Below are 14475 nucleotides of genomic sequence, written 5' to 3' on the forward strand. Positions count from 1 at the left end.
ATAAATGTTTTTATTAACAACTTTAACTCTTCTTTATTGATATACCTATATTAACACTGGTGTATTAACAACTAATGAACATTTGATAACACAGTATATATCAGTTTTCAACATTTGTTATTTATTGGTATATATATATAGTTTTAAGCATTTATTAGCTGTTTCGCATATAAACAGCAGGAATAAAACTAAAGAAAAGATGTAGTTACATAAAGATGAGATGTCAAACATTCTTGTACGGTTTGATTTATATGTGCTACAACTACATGATAGTGTGCTGTAAACCATTTATTCATTGTTTATATGCTGGCTAAAGTGTTATATTGGGAAAGATGATACAGAGAGTTACGTGGTATTGTTCAGCTGTACAGTGGTTTTGTTTAAAGCAAACTTACTTTTACATTCCAAGAGTGTTTGACGCCTCTGGTGTTTGAATTAATCAGCATTCTCTAAGCTCGAATTCAGACTTTTTATCGCACTGTGCGCAGGCAGAGTGGAATTCAAAGGGACTAAGCAGCAGCTCTGTTGGCCTCTTTTAGTCGATGTGCCAGATTTACTGCCCTCAAATGAATGGAAGCTGGTCAAAAGCAGCAGAGGGACGAGGCCGTGGGCATCAGGAACACTTAGTACGGCTCATATGAGCAGTCAGAGTTGTGTACTTTGTATTCAGTGGTCTCGATTAGAGTTTTAAAGCTTGATGTCATTTTTTTGATTCCCAGTTTTATTGGTTCTAAACTCTCTGCGTATTTCATTCATGTCACTCAATGTCCTGTCGACTTACTGTGGTACTAAACACTGCTGTCATTTGTTAATGCAGAATAGATGTATATTTTTGTAAGTGATTGTACAATCTAATCAGCTGTGAAGAGGATGGGTATTGAGCTAACATGACACTTTGCATCAGCATGTACGAACCATCCAGCACGCACGTCACTGTGGAAGCACATTTCACACTGGAATTAAATTTTTGTGTAAAATTGTTTTCGTATCAATCCCATTTAAACCACAATCACCTCATATCATTTAGGGACGACGCCCACTCCAGCACCTAATGATGATGTCAGTGTTAATGTACAGATAAAAAAATGGAAGTTACTGTTTGTGAAAAGGAATATGTTCGATTTGTTTATTTCAAATTGTTTTCTTTTCGATTTTTCGACTGCTTAAAAAGTTTGCTTTATATTCCAGCAGGTCAGTCAACCTTTTATCTGCTCTCTGAAAATAAAAAAAAAACGCAGCTAAAATATATCAAGAAAACTCAGCAAAGTTTCCAGTGTGGAAAGAGTTGTTGCATCGGACGTGACAGTATAACTTGAAGTTTTCGCATCTTGTACTCTTTTACATGACTCGCTAAAGTATTTATTTACACTTGCTAGTGACAGTTCAGAATGACATGTTGTTAGTTGGGAAATAACAACATCAAATATGGTATACATATGGATAATTGTATGTATATACAGTATTGTGTTGCCTTATTGAAAGAGATGTATTATGTTTTGTGTGAATAAATACAAAGTCTAACTAGTGGTGGAAGTTCATTTTTATTAGCAGATACTCTGTTATATGCACCTTTTGAATTAAAGGCTCAGTCTGTGATTGAAGGTTTGTTCAAAAATAGAACTGAAGAGTAAATTTAGATGATAATTCAGCATTTGTGTTTCTCAAGGCAAATAACTGAACCTGATCCAGTGGTGTAAGAAGTGTTTAGATCTTTTGATTAGGTAAAAATAGATGTAGAAGTATTTCATCACAAGTAAAAGTTAAGTATTTCAAAAGCTATTAATAGAGTTAACCCTAACCCTGAAGTGCAAAATACAATCAAAACACGACGAATGATGAACATCACAACAAAACATGTTTTGTCAGCTTTTCCCTCCTGTTTAACAGACAGACAGCTCATTCGTCCAATCAGCGATGACCCTTGTCGACTGTAGGTACCTACTTTTCCCGTTTGAAGTTTATGCATTTGTGATTTGCACTTAAGGGCCACCGTAATTAATGGCCAAAAGCGTCAAAATAAAAGCAGTCATTGTAAAGGCAGAATGGCTCCTGTCATCATATTAAATAAATAAATCTTTGGATTAACTAACTGATGTGGTATTAATTTTGATATAAGAAGTTTTACGTTGACCCGAATCCCATATTATAAACTCAATTCAAATGTATTATGTAAAACCTTACATTTTTTAAGTTAGCAGTAATTTTAACTACAATTTATTATAAAATGTCCCTCTGAAATGAAAATATTCAAGTATAAGTACCTGATGTGTTTAAAGTACTTGGATATTTTGGAGACAAAATCGTTTTAATTTACTAAATAATTTACTGGCTATTTCTCCTCTGTGTTACAACTCATCTTTGTAAATGCACAAAAAGGAAATATTACATGTGACTGATCTTTGAGAGTCATCTCTATACTAGGACTATATTTGTTATAAAATTGTTATAAACATGAGTATAATATTAAGACAACCATAAAAAAATGCGACCCTCTGCTTTGTCTTGACTGCAGCGTCTGCTCAGTTCCAGGTCTTATCCAGCAGGGGGTCACACTGTGCCTTGTGTTTAATGAGTAGGAGTCAGACATCCTGAGCTTTTATTCGACAGCAGCTGCATGCAGATAAGAAGGAGCTGTGGCTGCAGATAATCAGTAATATGAGATTTTTATGATGGGAGTTTGCTTTAAAGTCTGTCATCTCTCGCTCTATGTTTAGTGCAGTTCACTGATGTGATCCACAGCTGGTTAATGATCATTAGCTCAGCCAAGGAGGTTATGTTTTCACCCCTGTCTGTTGTAAAAACGATAAAAGCCGTAGGAACCCATAAGATTTAGCTGCAGATCCGGATCAGGGGGCGGATGTAGGAATTAGTTTCCCACTTTTCTTTAATATTGCCTGATTGGTCATTTTTCAACATTTGGACTTATGCGCTGTCCTGAGTGCCATTGTAGTTTTAAGTGAAATCTCAACTCAGTTTGTGGTAAGGAGCAGATATGAAACAGTATGATTGTATATATTAAAAAGATTTTATTATTCATTTATTGTTTAATAGCTGAAAATAGAATTTAACACCATCACTTCTGGATCACCTTTATGCTGAAAGAGGATGTTGGGATGTTAGGCGGCTAATCTGGATGAGTATACTGTATACATATATGGAGAAGCAAAGCAAAAGGGTTGTTGACATCAATCACTTCTACTTACAAAGGCCAGAACGAGCAGGGATTTCACTCAGTGTCATTTCTGAAGGCAGAGTTTTGTCTGCTTGTTTCAGTCTGCGGAACATGTACACAGGAAACATTAAAAACACCCTGGAGGTCTGAGCAGCTCCTCTCTGCAAAATATCTGTCCTTGGTTGGATTTCTTCCGTTTCAGTCCAGTGATCATCAGCTGCTCAGACTCATTTGTTTCGCCCGTGTTCCCCGCAGGAGTGTGATTGTCCAGTTTTATTTCCCCAGTGAGGGTTTAGGATTTCTTTACAATAACACAGAAACAATGTCAATATATACTTTATATAAAATAAATACAAATCTCTGTCCGCATCTCTCTGATCTCTGACTCCTTTCTTCTAGCTGTTATTTACATTGATAGTTTGTGTGTCTGTGTGTGTGTCAGTGTTTTTGTCTGTGTTTTACTCCATGTTCTAATCTACATGATCTCAGCAGTCCTCATGTAAAAGCAGTTTCTCACTCTGCTTTGGCTGATGTCCGTTGCTCTCTTGTGTGTTATGATTGATGATCAGAGCCTTGGGGCTTTTGATTTCCAGCAGAAGGGTATCGTGGATCTCTTGAGCCCCCTCCTTGGGCAGAGTGTCCCAGCTCTGACCGGCCAGCAGCAGCAGTATGAGCGTGAGCAGCAGAAGTGTCACTGCTGTGGAAGTCAGCTCCGGGCTGAGCTGCAGGCTGGGCTTGGGCTCTGGGATATCCTTCGTCTTGAATGAGGCACACTGAGGATTACCGCTCTCTCTCGATCTCCTGTTGACATGCTTGACATCGTTGACAGTCCCTAAATGTAGGCACACGCGATAAAATGTCTGTGCCTGCAGGTGGGTCAGGTTGAAACTCTGCGTGCCAGCCAGGATGCGTGTAGTGTATATAGGAGTGTGGGCGTTTGAGTATATGGCTTGCCAGGAAAGGCGAGTGGAAGGGAGGTTGCGCCTACTCTGCCAGGACAATACAGCATAATGTTGTTCGACCTCCCTCACCTCCAACCCCGCATCCACTCTGAATAATGGAAATCCCTTCAGATTAGCGGACTTGCCCCCTTTTCTGTTCTTTTTTCTGCTGTGCACACCCACAGTAACACTGCGTGTATCTGCTCCTAGCGCATTCTCAGCAACACAGGTATATAATCCGGCCTCGCTGGGAGTGACCTTGTTGATCTCCAGCGTTCCCTCAGGAAGTAGCCGGTAGTGTTTGGAGGGGTTACAGGCAGTATCATTTCTAGCATGGCTGGAGGAGGATGTGTTGTTGAGTCCCTCAGTGGGTGTCAGCCTGGGGCAGGGAGCCGGAGCTCGTAAACCTTTTGTTGCGAGTCTGGGTGCAGGACTAAGTCTCAGCCCAGAGGGAGTCACCCAGTACATTTCAGGCTGTGGATCGGCAAGACCTCTGCAGTGCAAAACCAGTTTGCCTCCCTCTCTTACTCCCACATAGGATGGAAGGGAGCTGGCAGGGATAATAGGGAGGCAGAAGGCTGACATCTCCCTAGAAGACACCTCTCTCACTCTACGAGCTCTGAGCTCCGGTGGTTCAGAGCACAAGGTGGCCTGTGGTTGGATGAAACGCACCATGCGAGCTGTTTCTGTATCCGTTTGTGTGTCTTTCTGCAAGGCCGCCCAGTGAAACAAGCAGTCACATCGTAGTGGGTTGGAGTGGAGGCTGACCTCCTGCAGACTAGGCAGAGAGACCATGATGTGCTGGTGCAGAGCGCTGAGAGAGTTGGAGTTGAGCATGAGACTCTCCAGCCTGCTTAGCTGGAGGAAAGCCTGTGGGTGAATGTAGGACAGACGAGGGTTGTTGGTGATCTCCAGCTTGGTGAGCTCTGGAAGATTCTCCAGAGCGGCTTCCTCAATAGAAACAAGATCGTCCATGTTGTTCAGGCCGAGCTCCTTCAGGTGGACCATGTCTCGGAAATCTCCTGTCTCGATCAGTTTGATGCGGTTCTTGTTGAGGTCGAGGAACTTCAGTCCTGGCACTCTCCTCAGCGCCTGTGTGGGGACCTTGGTCAACAGGTTATCATAGAAGGAGAGGCTCTCCAAGCCGTCCAGCCCGTCCAACGCTTCCTCAGCCAGGCCTCTCAGACCCATCCCCCCAAGCACAAGACTCCTGAGGGATTTTAGAGCCAGGAAGCCTTTCTCAGGAAGAGCCTCCACTGGGTTTCCCCCAAGCATGAGAACTTCCAAGCTGGGCAAAGCCCTGAACCACCAAGGGTTGATGGTGGTGAGTCTGTTGTTGTTGATATGAAGACGCAGTAGAGAGTCCAGACCAATGAAGGCTCCAGGGGCGATTGAGCGTAAGTTGTTGTGGCTGAGAAAGAGTTCCTGCAGAGCTGGCAGTGAGGAGAAAGAGGACTCAGGGAGGTGACTGAGATGGTTTTCATCCAGGTGAAGAGACAGCAGAGAGGGCAGGGAGGAGCCCTGAGTTATTGTCCTGACACGACTGAAGCGATTCTGGGAAAGGTCAAGGTCGGTGAGGTTGGGGAGCCCGTGCAGCACCTCAGTGTCAAGCTCAGACAGCAGGTTGCTCTGCAGGCGCAGGGTGTGCGTGTTCGGGGGTATAGGCAAGGGGAGCGTGGTCAACAGCAGGTCGTTGCAGTCCACAGTGGGAGCTTCATGGTAGACCGAGTCAGGGGAGAACCACGGCTTGATCTGGCACACACACCGCACCGGGCACGAGACGTGCCATGGCAGCGTGTGAGGTAGTGAGCCCACAACAGTGGGCACACACACGCCGACAAACACACACAGGAGACACTGTGACTGTAGAAGCTCTAAAGTCGGCCTCATAATCCTCACAGTTTCACAGAAGCTGATTTAGACAGATGAGTTTGTTATGAGGAGCTGAGATGAATCATTTGGACCAGGATTGTTTGGGAAGTCGTGTGATTTACAGTTTTAAGTTGTGTCTGCAAACTGTAAAAGATGCGGTACAGTGTCATCAATCATTAAGTGGAAGCCTATTAAAGAGGGATTATATTATTAACAGCACACAGACATAATGTTTTTTCCCTTTACTACACAAATAATGTTTTTATGTGTTGCAGTGATCAGAGGATGCACGATGGCTGTAGCTCAATAACGGCCTCTGTTGTCACACCATCGATCTCACATCCTGGCCCAGGTGCAGGACTCACAGCTCACAGCGTGGCAGCTCACTGTTCTGTCGGAGAGAAAAGGGGGAAAAGATTCAGAGTAAAAGACGGAAGACTAAAACCTGCCTTTTAATTCAATGTATTCAAACTGAATGTGTACGTTTTTTGTTTTTCAGTTAGCAAGATAGAGCAAAAACTACTGACCAAATAATACAAAACCTGGTGGAAAGATGCAATATGGGGCAGGGGGAAACCCATAAAATGTTGGTGCGGATGCGGATTAGGAATTGAATCCAAGATCTTTTTTTTCACTATAGAAAAATAAATGGATCTTAATGAAAAATTAGGCATATTTAGATGACTGATATTTATTTTTCTAGAGTGAAAAAAAAGATCTTGGATTCAATTCCTAATCCACATCCGCACCAAAATTATATGGGTTCCCCCCTGACCCATATTGCATCTTTCCACCAGGTTTTGTGTTATTTCGTCAAGTACTTTTTGCTATATCTTTTTGCCCACATGATGTGGGCTTTATATTTGATGCTCCCAGAAATACAACAAGCAGAAATGCTCTTTAGCCGAGGACGGAGGAGAGAGAGGATGAAAAAACATGTAGAGTGGAGTGGATTTTACAGAAGTGCTACATGAAGACATGGGAAGAGGAATGAGAAAGAAAGGAGGACACCGATGAGAAAAAGAAGAAAGAAAGAAATCAAGTACAGAGGATACGAGAGGAAATGATTGAGAGATTATACGGTTATCTGGCAGTGTTACCTTTAGTCTACAGGAGATTAGGTACGGTAAATATGCAGTAGTGATGAAATCATATCGCACGTAAAATAAATAAAACAGTCACTTAAACTAAATAAATCAAAAAGCATGTGTTTTTCACAGGATGCAAACTGCACTTACATAACCTATATTGTGGTATATAGTTTTTTTTAAATGTCATTATTAACCATACACACACTCACACACATGTTTTGTTTGATGCATTTCAACCTAAATTTAAAAAAAACTGCATGACCAACTGTGGCTTGTATTAATTATTTTTTAATTAAGAAATATCAACAACATTGGATAATTAGCACAAAGTATTGACTGTCATTTGTTCTGATATCTAAAATCAATTGCGTGGGAAAAACTCACTCACACACGCCGAGAAGCCATGCAAGGCTTGATGCATAGTTGCCATGGAAACAGATCTCCCATTCTCTGTCTGTCTTGGTGTTTTGAGATTTAGTTTGGAGTTTGTTTTGGTCCAATCTGTGCATCAGTTGACAAGAACACTGATGAGCAACAGTGACTGGACTGAGGAGACGCTACATTCATCATGACTTCATCTATGAGGCTGCATGCGAAACTACATTTTCCTCCTTCGTCCGTCTTTATTTATAATACTGAAACATCTGTCCACTGTCTGTGATGAAGTTTTGTCTCATTAGAAAGAAAGTCGTATATGAAGCATCTGCAGTTCTCATGAGTAACCCTGAACAGCTCTGCAGGATGTTGACGTCTGTCAGGTGATGAGGAGAAAGTGAGGAGAGATGCTCGTTTTCCTCAGTAAAAGAAAGGAGAGAGAACTGACAGATGATTCAGTGAAGCACATTAGAGAAGAAAGACAACATGTCATATTATACACCACTGTTGAATTGTATGAGCAAAAACAAAGTGAGCACTTTGTTTTGTGTGTGTCTGTGTGCAGTGTATTGAGTCAATTTAATGTGTGTGCAGTAACAGTAAAACACAGGAGCTGCAGTTATCACCTCCTGGGGTTTTTCTTACTCGCATATCAGTCATTCACTTTCATCTCCACTCTCATCTTTTCATGCAACCTCCTCAATAATTGAGCCATCATTTCATTTTAAAGCACCTCGCCTTTGTCACAGTCTTTTAAAAGCAAGAGCAGTTTCAGGAAAGCAGAGCTGTGCACTGATGGGTGTGCACAAAGGACTTTTGTTGCCTTTAAATATGAACAATTCAGAAAAGTAGTTTGAAATAACAGCTGCATATGACTCAGCAGCTACTTTCACAGCTCCGTCTCTTCCCTCGTCGTTTCACCATGGATAAGCGGAGAATATTGTCTGATCTTGGTGGACGTTATTACTCCACCTCTTACTCTTCGGATTTCTTTGAAAGTTTAGTGTGACTGGACTGTATGTGATCCACAGCTGTACCCCAGCCGGCCATTAAGGGATAGTTACACAAAGACAAAGCTGCACTGATCTTAATCCAGAATCCGACATGGCCTTCAAGTCAACAGCTACTTAAACACTGCAGGTTAATTATTGAGTTAAGTTAAAATAGCGATTGGAAATGTAATTTAACTAAGGTAAAAAACAGTCTGCATGATACAGATACACTGAGGCAATAGAAAAATGTTTTCATGTTGTTTCTGTTAGTTTACAGTAAATAGGTTCTGCGTCCACTCAATCGATTGAGTTGATCAATCAATAAATCAATTTATTGTTCCAGCATTTCACATCTCAGGATTTGATGATAATATTTTAACAAAACATGACATTTAAAGATGTCGTCTTGATGCTGGGTAATTATAACAAAGATTTGAACAGTTTTCTGTCAAATAACAAGACATAAAATGATTCTGTTGAATAATGATGAATCAATAATGGGATTCAATGAAATATGTGTTAGTTGTAGAACTAATCCAAATCAATCAATCACATTTAGTTTTGTTAGAGATTTAATTTGGAGGATTTAGTGGCACCTACACAGGGCCCCTGCAGAGCCAAGGTTTGGTTTGTCCGCTCTGGGCTACTGTAGAAACATTGCAGTGCAACATGGTGCCCTCTATGGAAGACGGCATATTCTTTTCATCATTTCTAAAAGGACCCTGAAGTTCTAAACACCGGGCCTTTAATATTAAATTCAATCTCACCTCAATTTCCAATTTTTCCCCTCAGTGTTTTACAAATAATCTAAATTACAACTGAAAATGTAATAAGCAAAGTAATGAAATTAACACTGTCAATTTCTGCTCTAACCGTTGACAACTGAAGAGTCTTTTATTTAAACTGGCCTTTGTCTCTCCTTGTGCTGTCCAGTGTTTAAAACGTTGTTATTGTCAATCTATAGCATTTATTTAATTTTTTGTTACTAAGTTCACTGTGTTTTTAACAGATTTATTTTTATTTTTATGAAGCATTTTGTGTCTTTACTCTGTGAAAGTTATGATACATAAACATAAAATCATGACAATAGACACAGTCGTTTTTTTTATATTCACAGTATTCCACAAAAATTACTACGTTTGGTATAGATATGTCTGTTTAAATATTATGCTAAACAAAATATGCATTAATGAGGAATTTAAAGGAATGTCCCACACCTCTCAATCCATCTCTTCTACAGAGCAAAAACCAAATATCATTCTCTGTGTTGTTGGGCTTCCATATACTTTCTGAACCTGAGATGTGTCATTCAGGTTTCTGGATCAATAACTGATCTATCAATGTTTCTATTGGGCAGATATTTCTTGACTACTGCACACACCCCAGACTGTGACGGTTAAAGAGAAAATAATCGAATACATGAAGTATTTCATTCGTCTGGTTGCATTTGTTTGGCCAGTTTGTAATTTGTGTGTATTCCTCATTTGACTTATACAAGTAACTCAAACTTCGAGTTGAAGTTTACATTCAAGTCTGTCTGGTGCTTTAAGGATCAGGGGGACACATGATTCATGATAGAGAGGAAATGATGCAGTGAGATGGAAGGCTTGAAGGCTTCAAGTCGTTCTTTAAAATCCTAAACACGCAAAATCACAAACCTTTACTTTCTAACTTTTCAATTTATTTTGGTATAAGTTCCACATGTGCGCTAAAGTAATGATCTTTCGTTCTTCTTGCAATGAAACAAGTTTTGCAATTCTAGGTTTAAAAAAGAGGCAATTATGCACGGTTTAAATAATCAAAATGTATCTTGTGCGCAACCATCATTAAGTCAGTGGCTTGAAAGATTTCAGACCCTCACTAAGGTGAAAAAAAAAAAATCATAACTCTGATATGTTGTTGTGGAACAGAAACATTCATGTTTCTGCAGAAGTTAAAGTGAAATGTTCATCATCTGTTCATCGTCTCCATTTTACTTAGTTTTATCCAATCTAACCTAATGAGGCAGCCAGAGAGGAGCATAGACCACAGATTACAGAGGAAGGTATGGAGGAGAAATACATGTTTTCATGAGATGATCCATTACATAAGGGTTATTTTTGCTGTGCTGCTATGACACAGAGAGAGACGGCAACAGGGCGGAAAGAGAGGGATGTGTGACAGAGGCAGAGGCGCTGATTAAAAAGAGAAAAAACACAAAACACAAAAACTGATGCACTTTCCTGCATCTGCAACCACAGACCTCCATGCTTCTCTGTCTGTAGCACACACCTGCAACCACCCCCTTCTGCTGCTCTCACTCAGAGTGAGTGAGTGTGTGTCCTGCATGTGACTGCATTTCTGTGTGAGTTCTACAGCTTCCTCAGAAAATCATATCAACACATTTGTCTTACCGCACAAGAAGCATCGACTACATCTCTCTTGCCTCCTTCATTTGCCGTCAGCCTCATGTGCAGGGATGCTGTGATTCTTCCTCTCCCTCCCAGTCACACGTTTTTGTGGATCTCTTAAGATTCCTGAAATATCACTTCCCTCGCTCTCTCCCTCTCGCTGGGGCTGAAGAGAAAAATTGGCACAGACTCTGTCTCTCCCTCCCTCTCTCTCTCTCTCTCTCTCTCTCTCTCTTTCTCTCTCTCTATCCCTCTCTCCCTCCAGCTACAGAGGAGATGAGGTGTGTTCTGCAGCAGAGCTTCTGTCCCTCTCCTCTCTCCTCCTCTCTTTCTGCTCGCTGCCTCACTCTCTCACTCTTTCTCTTTCCCTGTGTCACAAGCCAAAAGGAAAATTACTTTGTTTAAGTTATGGTGCTATTTTTGCTGGATGAGAAGTTTTTCTCTGGCTCCTGATGGCATTTTAGTTTTTTTTATTTCAGTTTTTTAATATTTCATTAATATATTATTACACTACACTACATTATTAATACACTGCTCTTGTCTTTTCCATTAAACAGACTTGGTGATTGTTGTATCTGTTAGATTTCAATGTGGAATCTACTCTAATCTGACTCAACACCATTACAAATCTCCAGTGCAAACTTCACAACAGGATTTCAGATGTAAATGTTGTTAACTTCCTTTCAGGCTTCAATGAGATTGACATGGGGCTTATTATTTAATGGTGCTTGAAAGAGAAAGCAATAAGATAATCATTTTAATGTGGATGCTGAAGATGGAGTGGAAACTGACTCTGGGTTTTCAGCTGTTTATTTCATTGTCTCTGATTCCAATAGTGTGCTAGTGTTTCCTATACTTTCTGTACACGTCCACATTGTTACATGGTGGCAACTGGTGGTAATTAATGAATGGAAGTTTAGTCCAGTATGTGTGCAGACAGTGTGAGGCTCAGTGATACTGCAGCATGAATATATTTTCAATGAGCTCACCATCGCTCGGTGTTGAAAATGCCATTAATTTGGTTTTGCACTGGAAAATAGAGGAATCCACTTTGACTGCACTGGAATGGAGGTATAACTCTACTCTGTGTGTTGATCCAGGCTGCAGCAACACAGCATTAACACAATAAATATCATGTATGCAGCATTAAACATAACCCTCTGTGGAATTAAACCTGGATGTTAAAGACGCTCACTGCTTCAAACTAACACTGTAAACCACGTGGAAATGACAATGGCTGCCTCTGCAAATAGCAGATACAGTTACAGCAGTGAATTACAAATGTTTTAGCTCAGTGTCAAGTTATTTAAGTAAAATGATGATGTGTGAGGGTGGACAGCTTAAACAGCTTCACTGAGGTGTGTTTCACATTACATCTCAGTAAGTTTGCTACCAAACATGACTCAGAAATGTCGAATGAGCCACAATTTCCTTTGTCAATGTTAAGCCATTTTCAGAAATGAACTCCAGAGAATGTCCTCACAATTAAGTAATTTTCCATAGATTGGCTGTGTCCGAAAACTCACTACTCATTATATAGTCCACTGTATAGTGGACTCATTGTTTCCCACAATGCATTTTGAAAAGTAGTGTACAACCGATGGTCACCTAACCCCCTAACCCTCAACAACATAAACCATCATGCATTACGCTTGTGGCTTTGAAAGGAGAATAAGTGGGCAGCAAGTCTCAGTCTTCTCTCTCTGGTGATTCTACTCCTTATTATTACCAAAAATATCTAAATTCTACTGAGGATAGAGACAGGCAGGTTTCTTTTTGCTGGCATTATAACAAACTCATTTTTAAAACATCCAGTTTTATAGCATATGTCTTGAATATTTTTACATTTTATGTTGTGTCACTAAAATATGAAAAAACAGCAGAGCAGTGCATCACAGCACGAAGTGTGGCAAACATATTTATCTTTACATTTAAACATGGTCATTCCACGTGCCTTTTACCTCAAAGTATTAAAACTAAAGTGTGAAATAATAATTTACTATGGGATTTTCCAACGGCCGGCGTTGTTGCTGTACGTCAGAATCCTGGGACAATGGTGTAATTCCTGGTGCAGAGAAAATGCGCTAGTAGTGTGTTTTCTGTTGCCCATGAGCTCACTATAGAGTGCTCTTCATAACATGTACTATATACTGAGGTAGGGGTTAGTGATTGAGTGGCTGATTTCGGACACAGCCAATGCTTCTCACATGTGAAAATCCATGAAATTGAGGCTTTCAGAACAACAGGAAAGTCTCCGGAGTGTTCAGGTGACCAATGTAAACAATCCATTGTTTGTAACCATGATGACAAAGCTCACAGATTCTTAACTAAGTGGTTATTAAAATCCCAGAACTGTGATATTTCCCCAAACTTAACCGAGGGTTTTTTTGTACCTGAACCTAAGCAAACCTTCACCATGGTGATATTATGACGTCATCAAACAGATTCATTTTTTAACAGTGATTTGTAATGGTTGTGCAGAGCAGTCACATGGAATTAAGTTTAGTGATTTAACACTATCCTCAGATTTAGTTTAAAGCTATTTACTTTTACTATTAAAATTTGCATTACCTGCACATCCTAAAAGATAAAGATTTGGCGTCGGTGGATTCTGAGTAAACATGTAAAATCACTTCTGTTTAGATCGACACTGAGTTTATGCACATTCTGTATTTCTGTGAGAATTGGATCTTGCAAACCACAACTGTTCATCACAGAGTAACAGTGCAACACAAGTTTCCAGCAGCAGCAGCCACAGTCGTTGCCAGACGTTTGTGGGAATGAAATCAAACACAAAATATGTATAAATACTAAATTATTTTATTTCCTCAGTCTCAACAACTTTTTTGCTCAACTCCTGGTGGTGAAATAAAAGATACATTTATTATTTAGCAGAGCTTGTGAATAGTGAAGAGGGGAGCCTCTGGTCAGTGATGAAGAATAAACTGGTGCCAAATAATCAGTTATTATATTTCTTTAATTTAACAAATGTATAATAGTAAAAAGGATTTAAAATAATGATAATATATAATCCTTTCATTTAAAAAATGTGATGGTTTGTGATTCTTTATGGCTTAAAAATAAATGCCAAGAAAAACGCATCACAAAAGAAGGTTTCGGTGCACATTGTAAGTTTTGTAAATGTGTCTGACCACAGCCCTGCAGTCTCATGCCTGTGGACATTGGCTGGGATTTGACCTTTATGCTAATTAGGAGTAACCGGCATGTGCTTTCAATTCAAGCACACGAAGGGATTCTTTTTTAAATATAAGAACACAGGTGAACTATTCTGAAGTTCATGAATCTGACATAGTTGAACTTTCTTAAGAACCATTTTAAGAAAACACTATCACACAAACAGAAGATGTTGGTGAATCATTTGCACTGTAACTACAGAAATATTGTATTTCTATGTTTCGATATTCTTAGATGCAGTGTAAATAGTAAAATGTCCAGTTCTAGTTCAGTTTGAGGACACTGCATCCTCGTGTGGCTTTGGAGGTGATTTGGTTTCATATGATTCACCTTGTTTGCATTCGCAATCGTTGACCTTACACTAATGGAAAAAAACAAACTGTTAAAGCGCCTCATTCACCATTATCTTTTTTCTTTTCATCGCAGTTCACATTTACAGACTGTATA

General features: G+C 39.9%; 1 protein-coding gene across 1 annotated transcript; it reads right to left on the reverse strand.

Moving 5' to 3' along the window:
* Positions 1 to 2607: 2607 nt before the first annotated feature.
* On the reverse strand, positions 2608 to 11079 carry LOC117762241 (leucine-rich repeat neuronal protein 2-like). Its single transcript, XM_034586770.1, has 2 exons — positions 10837 to 11079; positions 2608 to 6376 (listed from the first exon to the last, which is right to left on the reverse strand). Exon 2 carries the CDS (start codon positions 6001 to 6003, stop codon positions 3658 to 3660), a length of 2346 nt encoding a protein of 781 aa, XP_034442661.1. The 5' UTR covers positions 6004 to 6376; positions 10837 to 11079; the 3' UTR covers positions 2608 to 3657.
* Between the last annotated feature and the right edge of the window lie 3396 nt (positions 11080 to 14475).

Source organism: Hippoglossus hippoglossus, chromosome 5, assembly GCF_009819705.1.
Source record: "Hippoglossus hippoglossus isolate fHipHip1 chromosome 5, fHipHip1.pri, whole genome shotgun sequence".
Classification (NCBI taxonomy): Eukaryota; Metazoa; Chordata; class Actinopteri; order Pleuronectiformes; family Pleuronectidae; genus Hippoglossus; species Hippoglossus hippoglossus.